The sequence below is a fragment of the Rutilus rutilus genome, assembly GCF_951802725.1.
Source record: "Rutilus rutilus genome assembly, chromosome: 3".
Classification (NCBI taxonomy): domain Eukaryota; kingdom Metazoa; phylum Chordata; class Actinopteri; order Cypriniformes; family Leuciscidae; genus Rutilus; species Rutilus rutilus.
The window spans coordinates 50,569,320-50,586,941 of record NC_140211.1 but is presented as its reverse complement, the minus strand read 5'-3'; the positions used below and the strand labels follow the sequence as shown (position 1 = coordinate 50,586,941).

At 46.6% G+C, this 17,622-nt stretch overlaps 1 protein-coding gene across 2 annotated transcripts in view; it reads right to left on the bottom strand.

Moving 5' to 3' along the window:
- Positions 1-4,974: 4,974 nt before the first annotated feature.
- LOC311287127 (sodium/potassium/calcium exchanger 3) overlaps positions 4,975-17,622 on the bottom strand; it is a 67,960-nt gene continuing 55,312 nt past the window's right edge. For both annotated transcript variants that reach the window (XM_084403738.1, XM_084403739.1), the window contains 3 exons: positions 6,773-6,885; positions 6,625-6,690; positions 4,975-6,125 (listed from right to left, as the gene is read on the bottom strand). In XM_084403738.1, coding sequence (XP_084259864.1) covers positions 6,015-6,125; positions 6,625-6,690; positions 6,773-6,885 — 290 coding nt within the window. In that variant the 3' untranslated portion in view covers positions 4,975-6,014. The remainder of the gene's footprint in view (positions 6,126-6,624; positions 6,691-6,772; positions 6,886-17,622) is intronic.

The window sequence follows — 17,622 nt, the reverse complement described above, 5'->3', positions numbered from 1 at the left end:
AAAAATGAAAATGCAATATTATTCTGCTTTAATCGCCACTATCTTCAGTTGAGATGTTCAGAACTGCACCATATTTCATGTGTATGATTAACTTGACATCCTCTGGGGGTATGCTAAGTTTCGTAGAATTTCATCCATGGGGGGTATAAAATAAATTCATTGATGTGCACATTTAGTGACTGTACACTCATCGGCCTGTAGATGGTGGTGTTGAGCGAAGGGTTGCTGGTTTAGGATGATACTGTCACACACACACATGCAGGAATACAAACAAACGCAAGCATGCACACACACTGACATCTACACGCACAGACACACACCCATACACACACATACAAATCCACATGCACAGACACACACACACACACAAACACACATGCGCACACACAAACACACACACATACACACACACACAGACAGACATGCACATACTACTACTTTTTTTAGGTATATACATAAACACGCAATACAGCCAAATTGCTCCACGTCATTTATTTTTGTGGAAAGCCAGTGCAGGCCTGAGCGGCGGTCATATTTTGTACCGCCATGCGGTACATCTAGTTTAAATGATGTATACAGTTGTACATAATGTTCCATTTGAACTAAGATTACAATTTTAACACATAATGAAAATGTGCATGAGTTTCAGATTAATTTACAGGTTTCAATATTCATACTATGTTTACATATGACTCAGTAAAGCCCTGACATTCGGTTCTATTTATTTAATGAATCATAATGTGATCGTATTATTCAACGCACTATTATTATGTTTGAGACATCAACCACTGGTCGATGACCATAATGTTTGTATAAACTGTAGGTAACAACTGGTAAAATGTACATCTAGGTCATAAGAACCGTAATATTTTCTTCTCAGCCATGTCAACAATTATCCGTGAGTGAAATCTCCTCCCATCCGTTGTCTGATTGGCCTTTTGCAAGGATTCCTGGGTAGTTAAAGTGTGTGGAGCCTGCATCTATGCGGGCTTCGCGGAAGACCGCTTCAAGGGTACAAAGGGGGCGCTGCTGAGCACACTTCAGAGCGTTAAAATGCTGAATGGGACGGTCTACGGACTCGTAGACTCGGCGAGCACGCGCAATTTAAGTCCACGAGACCGAAAGTCCACATGAAGTGTGCCATTTGGGACAGGGCCTTAGACAGATTTGTGAACAATATTTGAGAGAAATAGGCCTTTTGTGTACATAGAAAAAGTCTTAGATCTTTGAGTTTAGCTCATTAAAAATGGGGGCAAAAACAAAAGTGTTGCATTTATAATTTTGTTCATATATACACACGTATTGTCAGAGTTCTGTCACTCTTGGTTTTGTGACAGAGCCCTGACACTCCTGTTTTGTCTTGTCTGTGCCTTGTTTCATGTGCTTTCATGTCATGTTTTTTCTTGTGCTGTGTTGCATGCAGCTTGTGTTTATCACTGTGTGCTTTCATGTTGCCATGTTTTGTGTGAACATGTGGCTTATGAGTGTTCTCATTAGCTGCGTGTTCATGTCTTGTTTCGTTGGGGCACATGGCTGGTGATTGTGTTTGCTGGCCATGTGCTCATGTGTTTGTCACGTTTGGTGTGAGGCACATCGATTGTCATGTGTTTCCTTGTGCCATGTGCTCTCCTGTCGATTGTCTAACCCCACCCATCTTGTTACCTGATTATTGATTCATTTGCCCCATCTGTCCTCCCTCGTTACCTGCTTTGTTTGCTCTCCCTATTTAGTCTCCCTGCGTTTGCAGTCCTGTGCTGGTTTGTCGTATGTACGTCGTAATTCTACCTAGTCTGTTCCTCAAAGTCAAAGTCAATCCCCCTTGGGGTTAGGGTTTGTTTTATTTTTAATAAAAGCCTTCATTCTTCTGCGATTGAGTCCTCGCCAAATATATACACTTGTTACTTAAAATTATCTGGAAAAAAAAATACAGTAAATACACTTTATTTCATCTAGTTGAAATGGTTTATGGTTTCATGGAAATGGTTTCATCTAGTTCAAATTTTCCTTGAAGCAAATGACTAAACCAAAACCAAAAAACAAAAAAATTAACATTAACACAATAATGACTACAACTTTTAAATGAAAACAAAATAAAATAAACACTGATCCAAACTGTTAATTAAAAATCTAGTATCTCAATGATACTAAACACTGACAGAACCACTCATTCTTCTTATTGCACATTTTATTGCACACAAAAACAGATTTGTCTGTAGAACAAAAGCCATGAAGCATTTGATTTTCCCTCTCCGCCATTATTATTATTTAGTGGCATCCCTGTTTTGTCTTTGCACTGATCATTCAGTCTCTAAAACCAGAAGCAATTGTGATCTTTACAAAATTTGGTGCATCTCACAGGACAGAAGTAACAGAATACATATCTATATATATATATGCCAACATATGAAATGGTATCAATAGTGAAAATGTACAGCAGTATACTTCTTCATCTTAACAGATGTGGACATCAATAAAAGACAACTCAAAAAATGTCTAGCGATCTTTTAGCAGAACATAGACTAGACATTGTTATACTCATTGGTTTTCTCCAATCTAACACACAACACTACAGTACTCACACCATATCCATGAAGGTATTCATGTCTATAGAAATATTATAAACACTTCAACTTGACTTTATAAAACTAGGCAAATTGTAGTAAATATAGACAGTAAAACTTTCTTTCTGTGTACTCTCATGTAATAACGAACAAGCCTATATAAATAACGAATATCCCTAAAAATACCTAAATATCTTTTTTTCAATAACATGAACATTTTATTTACCATTAAAATTACCCTTTTTTGACTGCAAGGGGGAAAATCTAAAAAATTCAGTACACATGTATTATCTTCTATAACAACCAGTTACAAACTTTTTTTTTAAAAAACGTCCAAAAAACTACTATCAAAAATACAATCACGTTAAATTACTACTACAGGAAAACCTGTGTTGTTGTTTTGTTTATCGCTTAAAGAACTACTGTTTCTACAAGTATTCCCACACTCACTTACAGTGATCATCAAAGACATATCAAATCATCAGTCTATGAATTCAGAAGTATTGCTACAGTCAGTGCAAACAGATTAAAGACAGAATTACCACAACGTGATTACTTTGTCAATAACTACAGTAAATAAACAGTCTTTATATAACAAGTGCTATTACAAAAAACAAGTACTTGTAATTAGAGTATACATTACTTTTTTAAAAAGAAACAAACACGTAATCAGAGTACAGTTACTTTTTCATGCTGACATATTGATTATATTATATCAGTCAACAGCAATAAATTAGTTCATTAAATTGTAACTTACTAATAGAGAGCTGTCTGAGCCAGAGGCTGATCTTTATGTGACGTGTCCTTGATTTACAAAAGATGTTTATATCCACAGCAAAAGTAATAGTGAACTTTAATAGTCTGCTGTTATTTTACCATGTTTATTACTATTGTGCAATGAAAGTGGAGTTAAATGATACTTAAAATAGTTCACTCAATGATGAAAACTCTATCACAAAAGAAGATTTTTTGAGGAATGGAACAGTTGAATGGGGAAAAAAAGATGCATTACTCAAAATATTTTCTTTTCAAAATAAGTAGTCATACAGGTTTGGAACAAAAGGGTGAGTAAATGATGACATAATTTTCATTTTCAGGTGAACTATCCTTTTAATTCACAAATTGTTTTTATTAATCAAAACATGCAATAATTGAAGAAACAATTAAGGCTGTTTGTGTTGATAATAAAGGCGTGTATAGTTTAAGGAAAATGTTCCTTTTTGGTCTTTTTTGTATTTTTGTCAGTATTGTGGAAATAATTAAGAGTTAGCTCAAAAGCGCTACAAAAACAATTAAATTATAATACTTAAAACTTGTAATCTAAAAGACAGTTATTGGTTACATTTTTAGCCATTTCATTTGTAATCAGTGCCAAATTATTTCAGAAGTTACGTACCCAACACTATATATAGCTTAGATGCATGCATGCTTGATCATTATATATTTCTAAAAACAACTGGTTTAATGCTGTCATGTAGTACAGTATGTTGTTCTGAATTAACAACCCTGCAATTATCTACGTCTGAACGCTGATATCGAGTACAGCACGACTGCGTGTATGATTTTTGCTTTTAAGTCTTATTTAGACCTATATAGAAATACAGCTGTGGTCATAAGTTTAGAAGCACCTTGCAGATCCTGCTAAATTCTAATAATTAAATAACTGAACTGCCCTAAATAAGCTCTGAATACACCACAGATGTGTACACCACAGATAGTCCACAAGACAAAATAATTGCTGAATAATAATAATAAAAAAAACAAAAAAACATGGATTAGTGGGAAACAGTTTAGGATTCAAGGGTGTGTAAACTTTTGAACTTTTTTATTAGTGTGGTCTTGTGGACCATTTTCAGGGCAGTACTTTATGATCCCTTTTTTCATTTTTTAATTAACTTTTTTATATTCTGCAAGGTGTATGTAAATGCACAACCTCAAATGTATTTCCAGAAAAAGCCAAAGCATCAAGTTCTGGATGTCACCAAGTAACAAACAGACTGGAATACTGGAATAGTGTATATCAGTGACGCTGAAAAACAGCTTTTTCCTGCATTTTCACTCGGGTCGAGCTCCACTATGAGTTTACACCTTAATAGTTAGAGAGGCTGGATACATAGGCTGGAAAGCTCTGAACACAGACAAGCAGACCATTACAAACTGTGTGAAACATCCCAGTGCTGTTGTTGCTATTAGTACTCTTGGAATGCAGCTCAGCCAATCAGATTCGAGGACTAACTGAACTGTTGTATAAATTAACACAGCAACAGGACTTCCCTCGTGAAAAAGAAGTGTGCTTAATAGTATCGAATGTGCACTTGTAATGTACTTCAAATCTTTATTTTTTTATAAACTGTACTTGCAGAAAAAAATATATTATTGAATTAAAAGACTTATTATATAATAAATTCCTTTATTACAAAGTAGACTTTTCATAATTGTGTTATGAAACATAGTCATGACACTTGACTAAGTACAGTATTAAAAAGTGTACTTTGTAATAGTCAAATTAAAAGTTTTACTTTGAAGTATGTATTATTTTTTAATTATTATGTTTTAATAATATTTTGCCATGCTTTAAAGTACCCTTATTTTTATGTGTTCACAAACATATTAATGCACATGTAAAGTACTTGATTATAATTTTAACAGTTTGATATTACAGCTAAAGTTAAAATATTTTAAATGTACTAAATTGCAACTTCATCTCTACAAATGTGTAATTATAAATATATTTAAATGCATGACATACAAGTTTCAACAGAAATTACATTAAAGTATATTTTAGCTTACCATAAATACTTAGTGCATTAGGCAGTTCACTAACCATATTTCAAAGACAATAGAATTAATTATGACATTACAAATAAAGATATACTAAAGTCACACTGAATTGGGTGTAAAGTTCAACCTATCGCATTTAATATACATTTAAATTATTATAAAATTTAATTTAATTGTAATTAACCTGCGATTAAGTGTCTGAAGACATGACATTCACTTATATATATATATATATATTTCCATAATAAATACTCTTTTTAAAAGTATGTTAAAGTGTACTTCTTTTTCACAAGGGTTTAACACAGCAAAGAGAATATACTGAAGTTATAAGCAGCTAAACGGTGGCTTATTGTAATACTTTAGAGTTCTTGTAAGATGTCAGACTGAAGATAAATCCATTATATTATACAGTAACCCCTCCAGCTTGAAGCAGTGCTTAATGGACAGATCAAAGGACTGATTGGATATGAGCACTGTCATTTCAGTTTGACTGTTTGAAAACCATTCAGTATATCAGAGCATATCATTTCCTTTTGCTGCTACATGAAATCAGCCGACATTTAGTACCTGATCAGTAAAAGCACTATCAAATTCAACCCAAAACAACAATGAAAAAAAAAAAAAAAAAAAAAAACCTGTCAGATTTGTAGGATATAAACTTGTGTGAAGCCTCTAGAGCTGACCAAAGAGGATGGAGCAGAGCAAAAAAACAGAGTAAAGAAGCAAGAGACCAAAACCTAGTTTCCGATCCAGCTTCCAGCCATTCAGATGCACACTCAGGACCTACAAGACACATAACACAGTTAACATGGACACTAATTGCATTGAGTATGTGGGTAGTCAGTGTGTGATTAGGGGGATTTCACTGCCTATGCTTTTAATATCCCACTTTCTGATTCATTTTTCATCAGAAAGAAATAAAAAAGTAAAGATTTTGAGTTTATATCTCACAATTCTGAGAGAAAAAAAAATCTGAATTGTGAGATATAAACCTTTTTTTCCCTCAGAACTGAGGACTTTTGTTAAGAATATTGGTCACACTTTAGATTAGGGTCCAATTAATAGAATATGGTCATGCAGAACATTAATTATGTACTAATAAACAGCCAATATCCTAGAAATGTGCATGCTAATAAGCAACTAGTTAATAGTGAGACTTGGACCCTAAACTAAAGTGTTACCAAAATTATTATTTTTTACGATTATGTAATTAATATGCAAACCAAATATGGTTGAGAGTCTCTGGTGTAGGGCTTGTATGTTGTGGTACTGGGTTGCTCACAGTGAGGAAGACTGATGCGAGCAGCAGGATAACAGAATAGACCAGGCCCTTATTATTGATGAATACCTGACAAAAGACACAGACCAATCAGATGAAAGCATCAACAGGAAGACATTTGCATCGGTTTTAGAATACGTAAAATGCTCACTGTTGATCCGTAGTCTACTACTAGAGTTCTTAGAGTCCAGGGGAAGCCCAGTCCCAGCAGGATGTCAAAGATATTGCTGCCAATGGAGTTAGACACTGCCATGTCCCCCATTCCTGAGACACATAATACAACATGACTGTAGTACATTTTCCAAATAATTGTGTGTGTGTGGTCCTAGTAAACGCTATGTTATGGGGACAAATTGTGCCTACAAAGATGGCAGTCTCTAAAATCCTTGTTGTTGTGGGGACATTTTTGGTTCCCATGAGGAAAACAGCTTATAAATCATACTATGTGATGCTTTTTGAAAATGTAAAAGGTTTGTGGGATAGAATATACTGTTTGTACAGTATACAAATTATTATGTCTATGGAAAGTGCCCATAAAACATGGAAACCCAACGTGTGTATGTGTGTGTGTCACGTAGGGGCTGAGGAAAACCCCCCTAATTAAACAAAAGATGAGGATAAACGCAAAAGCGCGTAGAATACAAAGAACTCTAACAATCTATAATGAATAACCATGACAACTAAATACAAAACGGAACACAGGAAACAGGAAAACAAAGAGAAGCAAACTAAAAGTCCTTAATAACAAAACTGAAACAAAGGCTGCATCCAAAATCGCATACTTCCCTACTATACAGTAGGACGAAAAACAGTATGTGACAAAAGTAGTATGTCCGAATTCACAGTACTCATAAAAGAGTAGGCAAAAAGTATCCGATTGACCTACTTCCAGAGAGTTTCTGAAGTGTGCAGACGATGGACACTTTACAATCCCATGAGGCCACGGGAGAGGATTTATGAATGGCAGTGTAAGTCACATAATAATGACAACATGGCAAATGTAGTACTTCCAGATTACTTTCATACCACACACATTAATACTATAGAACACACTTTTTTAGCGGTCGTGAAGTAATTACTTATTCAAAATAAGTACCGACTCATCAGAGTATGCGATTTCGGACGCAGCCTACGACTGAACATGACAGTGTGTGTGTACTCAGTTTTCACGTGACGTCACACCCTTTTAGGAACGCCCACCTGAAGGGCAAAACAAGGCTTTCCTCTATTGCCGGCAGGTCATTTTTACCAGGTTTGTGCTAAATACTAATGTAGTAAGACAGTGATATTAAAAGACCAAATTCAGTATACATCTTTTTGATTATGCATACTATGTACAGGCACACTGATGAACCCAGAATATAAACACAACACGCAGTTTCTCGTTAAGCTTTTTTCCAATGAAATAAAGGAAATGCTCAACCATTTAGCATGTAGCGTTCATATTCTGGGCTCATCTGCTCGCCTGTATATAAAATGCATCTTCAATAAGCTGTATACAGAATTTGATCTTTTAAAATAGTACATTAAAGCACTTTAGATGTTTTCCACGTTTAACGTCCCACTGTTTTTAGTGGTTGAAATACTGCAGCAGATGCTGTATATGGACCACAACCGCCCAAAACTTGCATTTTGAAAAAGTTTTTGATCTTCTTTTGAGATGGAAAATTGCCAAGTCTGAAATGCAGTTCCCTTTCGTGGTCACTCCGAGTTACGTCGGATGACGACGATTGGGGTTTCGCTTAGAAGCCTATCACCTTCGAGTATATAAAACGAGCCAATGGCAATGAAATGCCATGGGTCTGCGGAATTTGCATAGCGTAACTCCGCCCGCCGCAGGGGGTATATAAGGAAGTACGCGGCACAATGCAGACATGCTTTCGCTTCGGAGCCGAGAACTTCTCCACTCCTGCAAGCCAAAGATTCTGAGTTAGTCTTCTCTTACCTTCGAGACGAGCGAACTCTCCGGTGTTGGTGTGACGGCGATTTCACCGAGTGCTCACTACCCTGCTGATCTGGTCAGTGATCTGACAGATAGTGTGTCTCTCCCTGTTCGCTTCAGCATCCGCAGAGTTTTTCCTCTCACAAAAAGAGCATTGCACGTGGCACGTCTTTTTAAAGATGCCTCGCCCGTGCACTTCTGGTTGCGGTCGCGACATATTTTTCTCTGATGGGCACGATCTCTGCTTAGCGTGTTTGGGCGTTGATCACGCTAAAGCAGCGTTCGTGGATGACTCATGTTCCCACTGCGGGAACATGACCATCTCTATGCTGCGGTCGAGACTCAATGAGCTCACTAGAGCGAGAGTCCCCCTACCCACACCCCGATCTACTGGTCCCGAGAGGGCTAGTACTTCGGCTGGTGGCCGGGGTGACCTGAGGGTGACTGTGTGGGACATACCGCCGACACGTCCACGGTCCACACACCCCTCTCCAGCATCAGCACCCGCGAGTGTTCAAACTGAGACCGCTGGTCCCTCTTCGGAGCCCCAGCGCATCTCGTTTGGAGCTCCAGAGGAAGATACGATGTCGATCGCTGCATCACAAGGTGGGCGCGAGTCCTCGGGAAGTGAGGATTCGGCTGTGTTGCCGCCCTCGGGCGCGCCAGCATTGCCCGAGTCTGATCCCGAGCTGACCGCCATGCTTTCCCGGGCAGCCGCGGCCATTGGTATTGAGTGGTCCCCGCCACCTGATCCAGTGCGCTCGCGGCTGGATGATTGGTTTTTGGGAGCGGCCGCTGACACTCGTCGCCGCCCAACCCCAATACCATTCTTCCCGGAAGTGCATGAGGAAGTCACGCGGTCCTGGAAGGCTCCCATGTCTTCCCGCGATCGTTCGTCGGCTTTCTCCGCCTTTCCTCCCCTCGATAGAGCTGATGCTTGTGGGTACACTGGGATTCCCACGGTTGAACGTTCTGTCGCGATGCAGCTGTGTCCGGCAAGCGCTTCATCACGTGGTGATCCAAAGCACCCATCCAAAGCCTGTAGATTTTCGTCATCCATGATGGCGAAGTCTTACAGAGCGGCGGGACAGGCAGCTGCTTCTCTGCATGCCATGGCCATCTTGCAGGTCTACCAGGCCAAGATGCTCCGTGACATGCACGAGGGTAGGACAGACCCAGGGCTCTTTGATGAGCTGCGCGCCGCCACTGACCTCGCTCTCCGGGCGACGAAAGTGACCGCGCGCTCCCTGGGTTTGGTGATGTCCACAGCTGTGGTCCAGGAGAGACATCTCTGGCTGAACCTGGCTGATATGCGTGAGCCCGAGCGGACTCGTCTGCTTGACGCTCCCATATCCCAGGCCGGCCTTTTCGGCGGTGCGGTCGAGGATTTTGCCCAAAAGTTCTCGACTGCCCAGAAGCAGACTGAGGCGATCAAGCACATTCTGCCCCGACGCGCTGCTGCTGCTCAGCCGCCGGTACAGAATCCTCAGCCTGCTCGCCGCGAGGATTCCCGCTCCCGCCCCTCCCGCACGGCCCCAGCAGCAGCCTTCACCGGCGCCGCGTCGCGGAGGAAGCCGTAGGAAGGCGCCACAGCCCTCTCCAGCCCCGCGGCCCGCTAAACGCCAGGCTAAGCGGCGCTCCTGAGACGGGCAGCTCAGGATTGGCTTTCTTTTCTCTACAGGAGGTGGTAGCAGGGCCACTCCTTCCCCCGGTGGAGGGCCGGGGGAGAATCTTTTGTTCTCCACTCCCCGCTGCTCGTCCCATGACGGGCAGCACCCTAATGTGGTTAAAGAAAGAATCGAAATCCCCAATCCTGAGCCTACAGAGCCAGAGGGCCGCAGTGCGCGCCACCCTCGGGTCCCGCCACTGCCGCCCTCCTCTGTCCCAGAGGTGTGGGATGACAGCACGCGCCGCCCACGGGCCACGCTCCTCTCATCCCCCTCTGTCGCCAGTCCCCTGCCAGAGCACGCCCCCGTGGGACGCGCGCCCTCCCCTGGCCTCCTCTGGCAGGACGCGGTTAATGACCGTGCCCCCGCACAGGGCCGCTATGCCACCCTCGCCGGTGCCGGTCATTCCGCCTCGCTGCCCCACCGACGGTACGTCTGTGGTTCGTATGACCCCGCTGGTGCACTTTCTGGAGGCCTGGCTAGAGCTTCCCAGACTGTCCCGCTGGGTCGCGAGAACCATCAGGCTCGGCTACGCGATTCAGTTCGCGAGATCTCCTCCCCGCTTCAGGGGAGTCCGCTTCACTATGGTCGGTGGCAATGCCCCTGTCATGAGAGCGGAGGTCGCCACCCTGCTGGCGAAGGGTGCGATCGAGATTGTCCCTCCAGCCGAAATGAAGTCCGGTTTCTACAGCCCTTACTTCACTGTACCCAAGAAGTCCGGTGGGTTACGGCCAATCCTCGACCTGCGCGTCTTGAACCGCTCCCTTCACAGGCTGCCATTCAAGATGCTCACGGCCAAACACATCCTCCAGTGTGTGCGGCCGCAGGAAAGGTTTGCAGCGATCGACCTGAAGGACGCCTACTTCCATGTCTCCATTTTACCTCGACACAGACCGTTTCTACGGTTTGCTTTCGAGGGGCAGGCATACCAGTACGCGGTTCTCCCTTTCGGGCTAGCCCTGTCTCCTCGCGTCTTTACGAAGGTTGTCGAGGCAGCCCTTGTTCCCCTCCGGGAACACGGGGTTCGCATCCTGAACTATCTCGACGACTGGCTGATCCTAGCTCACTCTCGAGACCAGGTTTGCGAACACAGGGACCTAGTGCTCCGGCACCTAGTCCGTCTGGGCCTTCGGGTCAACTGGGAGAAGAGCAAACTCTGCCCCGTGCAGAGGATCTCTTTTCTCGGTATGGAGATCGACTCGGTCGCCATGTGCGCGCAGCTTACGAGCGAGCGCGCGCAGTCACTGCTGACTTGTCTTCGTCAGTTCGAGGGCAAGAGTGCGGTTCCACTGAAACTTTTTCAGAGGCTCCTGGGGCATATGGCATCCGCAGCCGCAGTAACGCCGCTGGGATTGCTTCATATGAGACCGCTTCAGCTTTGGCTTCGCGATCGAGTCCCGAGGTGGGCATGGCAACACGGCACGCTCCAAGTCCCAGTGACTCCAGCCTGCCGTCAGACCTTCACCCCGTGGGCGAACCTCAGTTTTCTACGGGCCGGAGTGCCCTTAGAACGAGTTTCCCGGCATGTTGTTGTATCAACAGATGCCTCCAACACGGGCTGGGGCGCCATGTGCAATGGTCATGCTGCCGCGGGCTCCTGGACAGGACCCCAGCGCCTTTGGCATGTCAATTGCCTCGAGTTGCTGGCTGTACGTCTCGCCCTGCACCGCTTCCATGCGCTGCTCAGGGGTCAGCACGTACTAGTCCGATCAGACAATACCGCAACAGTAGCGTACATCAACCATCAAGGTGGTCTACGCTCCCGCCGTATGTCGCAACTCGCTCGCCACCTCCTCATATGGAGTCAGAAGCATCTGAGGTCGCTTCGAGCCATTTATATCCCGGGACACCTGAACCAGGCGGCCGACGAGCTGTCTCGAGTTCGGCCTCTCGCTGGAGAATGGCGACTCCATCCCCGGACGGTTCAGCTGATTTGGGATCAGTTCGGCGACGCACAGGTAGACCTGTTTGCCTCCCACGACTCGTCCCATTGCGACCTGTTTTATTCCCTGACCGAGGGCACGCTCGGCACGGATGCACTGGCGCACAGCTGGCCGCGGGGCCTACGCAAGTATGCGTTTCCCCCAGTGAGCCTTCTTGCGCAGACCTTGCGCAAGATCAGGGAGGACGAGGAGCAGGTCATTTTGGTTGCCCCGTATTGGCCCAACCGGACCTGGTTCTCCGAACTAGTACTCCTCGCGACAGCACCTCCCTGGCCAATTCCTCTGAGGAAGGACCTCCTTTCTCAGGGACGGGGCACCTTATGGCACCCTCGTCCCGATCTTTGGAACCTCCACGTGTGGCTCCTGGACGGGACGAGGCAGGTTTGAGTACCCTACCACCTGCGGTGGTGGCTACCATCACTTCCGCTAGAGCATCATCCACGAGACATGCCTATGCGTTGAAGTGGAACCTCTTCGTCAACTGGTGTTCTTCTAAACATCAAGAACCCACGAAATGCCCGATCAAGAAGGGTTGGAGCGAAGGCTGTCTCCCTCCACCCTGAAAGTGTATGTTGCCGCCATTGCCGCACATCACGAAGCAGTTGATGGTAAGTCTCTGGGAAAGCACGACCTGATCGTCAGGTTCCTGAGGGGAGCGAGGAGACTAAATCCTCCTCGTCCTCCCCTCGTTCCCTCTTGGGACCTCTCAGTGGTTCTCACTGCCCTGCAGAGTGCTCCCTTTGAGCCTTTGCAATCAGTGGAGCTTAAGTTCCTGTCAATGAAGACAGCGCTCCTGGTTGCATTGGCCTCCATCAAGAGGGTAGGGGACCTGCAGGCATTTTCGGTTGACGAAGCGTGCCTGGAATTCGGGCCGGCTAACTCTCACGTGATCCTGAGACCCCGGCTTGGATATGTGCCCAAGGTTCCTACCACACCCTTTCGAGACCAGGTAGTGAACCTGCAAGCGCTGCCCTTGGAGGAGGCAGACCCAGCCTTGGCACTGCTCTGTCCAGTACGCGCCCTCCGTGCTTACGTAGACAGAACGCGGTGTTTCAGGACCTCAGACCAGCTCTTTGTCTGTCATGGTGGGAAGCTGAAGGGAAAGGCTCTCTCAAAGCAAAGGTTATCTCACTGGATAGTGGATACCATTGCTTTGGCATACCAGCAGCAAGGTCGTCCGTGCCCCCTTGGTGTGAAAGCCCACTCCACACGTAGTGTGGCTTCCTCATGGCGCCTCGCTAACAGACATTTGTAGAGCTGCAGGCTGGGCGACACCCAACACATTCGCGAGATTCTATAATCTCCGCGTAGAGCCAGTTTCTTCTCATGTACTCGCTTCAACCAGCCGGTGCTAGATTCTGCTCAGGTGTCTTCGCTTGCTCGCCATTCCTCTCCACGGACGGGATACGTGCGATTTTCTTCTCAGGTGAGTCTGATAAGCTCTGAGTTCCTCCAGCACTGGTGACGTCAACGCCTGAGTTATGCCAATCTGCCATAACGCAGCTTTTGCGCTTGACTAGGTGCCTCCATGTGCATGGTTCCCCCTCTGGGCGACCCCCACATGTGTATTCCACTGTAAGTCTCCTTGTGAGCGTGTGTCTTTCCCTTGGCAAGCCACCTTGCCACCCCTGGGGTTTAAAATTCCACCTGCGGCTGGACACCCCAGTGATTCTCCATATGCATCCCTCTGGGTCATATGTGTATTCTAAGTCCCCCCCCTCAATGGCTGGGCATGATTGCATATTTCTCTCTGAGATATGCTTCCCAGTGTACCTTGGTATCCCTGTGTTAAGTAGGACTCCTTCGTTCGTGCTAGTCTCACAACAGGGAGCTCAGACTTACGCAGGGCACTGGAAGACAGCCGAGGTGGCGTGATTAGACTGGAACCCCAATCGTCGTCATCCGACGTAACTCGGAGTGACCACGAAAGGGAACGTCTCGGTTACGGATGTAACCCTCGTTCCCTGAGTGGGAACGGAGACGTTACGTCTTCCTGCCACTTCCGCTGTACCGCTGAAAAACGCCTGGGGCCAGTCTCGGCTCCTCAGCGAAGGCATGTCTGCATTGTGCCGCGTACTTCCTTATATACCCCCTGCGGCGGGCGGAGTTACGCTATGCAAATTCCGCAGACCCATGGCATTTCATTGCCATTGGCTCGTTTTATATACTCGAAGGTGATAGGCTTCTAAGCGAAACCCCAATCGTCGTCATCCGACGTAACGTCTCCGTTCCCACTCAGGGAACGAGGGTTACATCCGTAACCGAGACGTTCTATGCATGTTTTGACCTCCAGGTCTCTGTGGGAGTCACGTAACTGAAAACGTACTCGGTTACTAACGTAACCTCGGTTCTCTCTAGAAGAGGGAACGAGTACTGCGTAAGATATCTTACGCTAGGGGAAAATCCTTTTTCCGCGAGATATTGAAGCCAAAAATTATCCTTAATTTTGTAATAATGCAAAACGCGTTGCGGCAGCATGCAGACATAGGCGAGACAGCTCGCGCGCCTATTGGCTGCTCTGCGGCAACTGCAGCAGCCTATCGAGCGAGGCCTGGCGTGACGTCAGACCCAATCAGGGCACTTCGCGCCCGCTGCGTCACGTCCCGCAGAAATGGGCGTGGTCTAGGCCTATAAATACCGCTCGCAGGCAGCTATTATCTGGTTTTTCATCATCGAAGCAACCAGAGCGTGTGCATGCACGGCAAGATACGCAGTACTCGTTCCCTCTTCTAGAGAGAACCGAGGTTACGTTAGTAACCGAGTACGTTCTCTTACGAGAGGTCTCTCGTACTGCGTAAGATATCTTACGCTAGGGGACCCAATGCAAAACGCCGTGCATGCTGAGATCTGACACCAAAGACCCAAGGGCGAAAGCCCGGGGTACATATAGTGCACAATCACTCAGGGAACTCACAGGGAGTCCAGGAAGAGGGAGGGGCGAAGCCGCACTCTTCCACATATGGTAGCGTCGCTGAGACGCGAATTTCATCATACAGACAGGGCGGGGTACGGCCTGAACTGATGGGGGAATGTGGGTCTTACACAGTTTGCCCAGGCACATCTCGTGCTGCTACTTTTTTACCGTCGAACATTGAGCTGTGCTCAGTAGACGCAGCATTCTGAGCTGACGCATCAGGTCAGATAATACTGGTAAACTTAGACCGACAGCAGCCTGGCCTGCAGGGCGGGAACCTCTAGGTTATAAAACCTTATAAATGTAGACGGGGAGGCCCAGCCTGCCGCCATACAAATATCTTGCAAGGCAATCCCACTTGACCAGGCCCACGAAGAGGCCATGCCTCTCGTGGAGTGCGCTCTGACACCCAACGGGCACTGCATGCCCTTGGAGGCGTATGCCAGCGCTATAGCATCAACTATCCATCTGGATAGGCTCTGTTTTGACGCGGCTAGTCCCTTAGAACGTCCGCTAAACGAAACAAAGAGCTGCTCCGTCTGTCTGAAACCAGACGAGCGAGACACATAAGCTCGTAATGCCCTGACTGGGCAGAGGAGGCTCGCGTCTCTTTCCTCATCAGGGACCGGTAGGGCTGACAGGGAAATAACCTGCGCCCTAAACGGTGTGTTGAGGGATTTCGGAACATAACCGTGCTTAGGTTTGAGTATAACTTTTGAGTCATTAGGCCCAAACTCCATGCACGCCGCGCTCACAGAGAGCGCGTGCAGATCCCCTATGCGCTTCACCGAAGCGAGAGCCAGCAAAAACACCGTCTTGAAAGACAGGTGTTTCAAATCGATTGACTGTAAAGGCTCAAATGGCGCACCTTTCATGGCTTCCAGAACCGTAGAAAGGTCCCATACGGGGACTGAGGGAGGTCTGGGAGGATTCAGTCTCTTAGCCCCTCTAAGGAAGCGGATGGCTAAATCGTTCCTTCCTATTGACTGACCAAGCGTTGTTTCTGAGAACGCTGCTATAGCCGCCACATAAACTTTGAGCGTGGAGGGGGCCCTGCCCCCATCCAACAGCTCTTGTAGGAAGGAAAGCACCTCCGCCACACCACAGTCTGTGGGTGACACACCACGGGCTGTGCACCAGCCCGAAAACACTGACCATTTCGAGGAATAGAGTCGTCTCGTAGACGGAGCTCTAGCCTGCGTGATCGTGTTTAATACTCCTTCAGGGAGTCCAACATGTACCCGTTGATGGCCCAGACATGAAGGGACCACAGTTCCGGGTGAGGATGCCAGATCGAACCGTGGGCCTGTGAGAGGAGGTCTCTCCTCACTGGTACTGGCCACGGGGCAGTACTTGCTAACTGCATCACGACTGGGAACCAAGGTTGGTTTTTCCAGAACGGTGCCACCAGCAGTACTGAGCATCCTTCTTCCCTGATCCGTTCTATCACCTGAGGCAGGAGAGAGACGGGGGGAAAAGCATAGAGCGGGCGGCGGGGCCACACATGGGCCAGCGCGCTCCTGCTCTTTGAGAAAAATTCCTGACAGTGAGCGTTTTCTTGAGACGCAAACAGGTCTACTTCCGCTCTGCCGAATTTCTTCCACAGCAGTTGGACTGTCTGTGGGTGTAGAGACCACTCGCCTGCCGGAACATTGTTCCTGGACAGTCTGTCCGGTCCTATGTTCAGGAGCCCTGGCACGTGCGCTGCTCTGAGCGAGCGCAGGTTGCACTGAGCCCATACCAGGAGGCGTTCTGCCAGCCTGTACAGATTCTTGGACCTGAGGCCGCCCTGGCGATTTATGTAGGACACCACAGACATGTTGTCCGAACGGACCAAGACGTGGCGTCCTTTTATCTGGGGACAAAAACGCGTCAGCGCGTTGTCTACTGCCAGCATCTCGAGGCAGTTTATGTGCAGGAGCTTCTCCCGTTCCGACCACTGGCCGAAGAACGGTCTGCCCTCGAGCAGCGCTCCCCATCCCGAGGTGGACGCGTCCGTGGACACCACTTTCACCCTCGAGGAAGTCCCCAGGCTTACACCTAATTGGTACCAGTCGTTCGCTCTCCAAGGTTTCAGAGCTGTGACGCACTTCTGATTGACCCTGAGGCGAAGCGAACCGGATGCCCACGCTCTGCGTGGGACTCGCGCTTTCAGCCAAAACTGCAGCGGGCGCATGCGGAGCAGGCCCAGCTGGAGCACTGACGATGCTGAGGCCATGAGACCTAGCATCTTCTGAAATTTCTTGAGCGGGACAGACGCGCCGCAGCGAAACGCGTCCGCTGTGCGCTGAATGTCTACCGCGCGCTGTGGTGATAGTCGCGCTATCATGGACAGCGAGTCCAATTCTGTGCCCAGGAAAGATATCTTCTGACTGGGTAACAGAGAGCTCTTCGCCCAATTGACACTGAGACCCAAATCCTCGAGGTGATCGAGTAAAATGGTCGTGTGTTCTATGAGCACTGCGCGAGATTGCGCTAGAATCAGCCAATCGTCCAAATAGTTCAGCACTCGTATGCCTCTCATTCTGAGGGGTG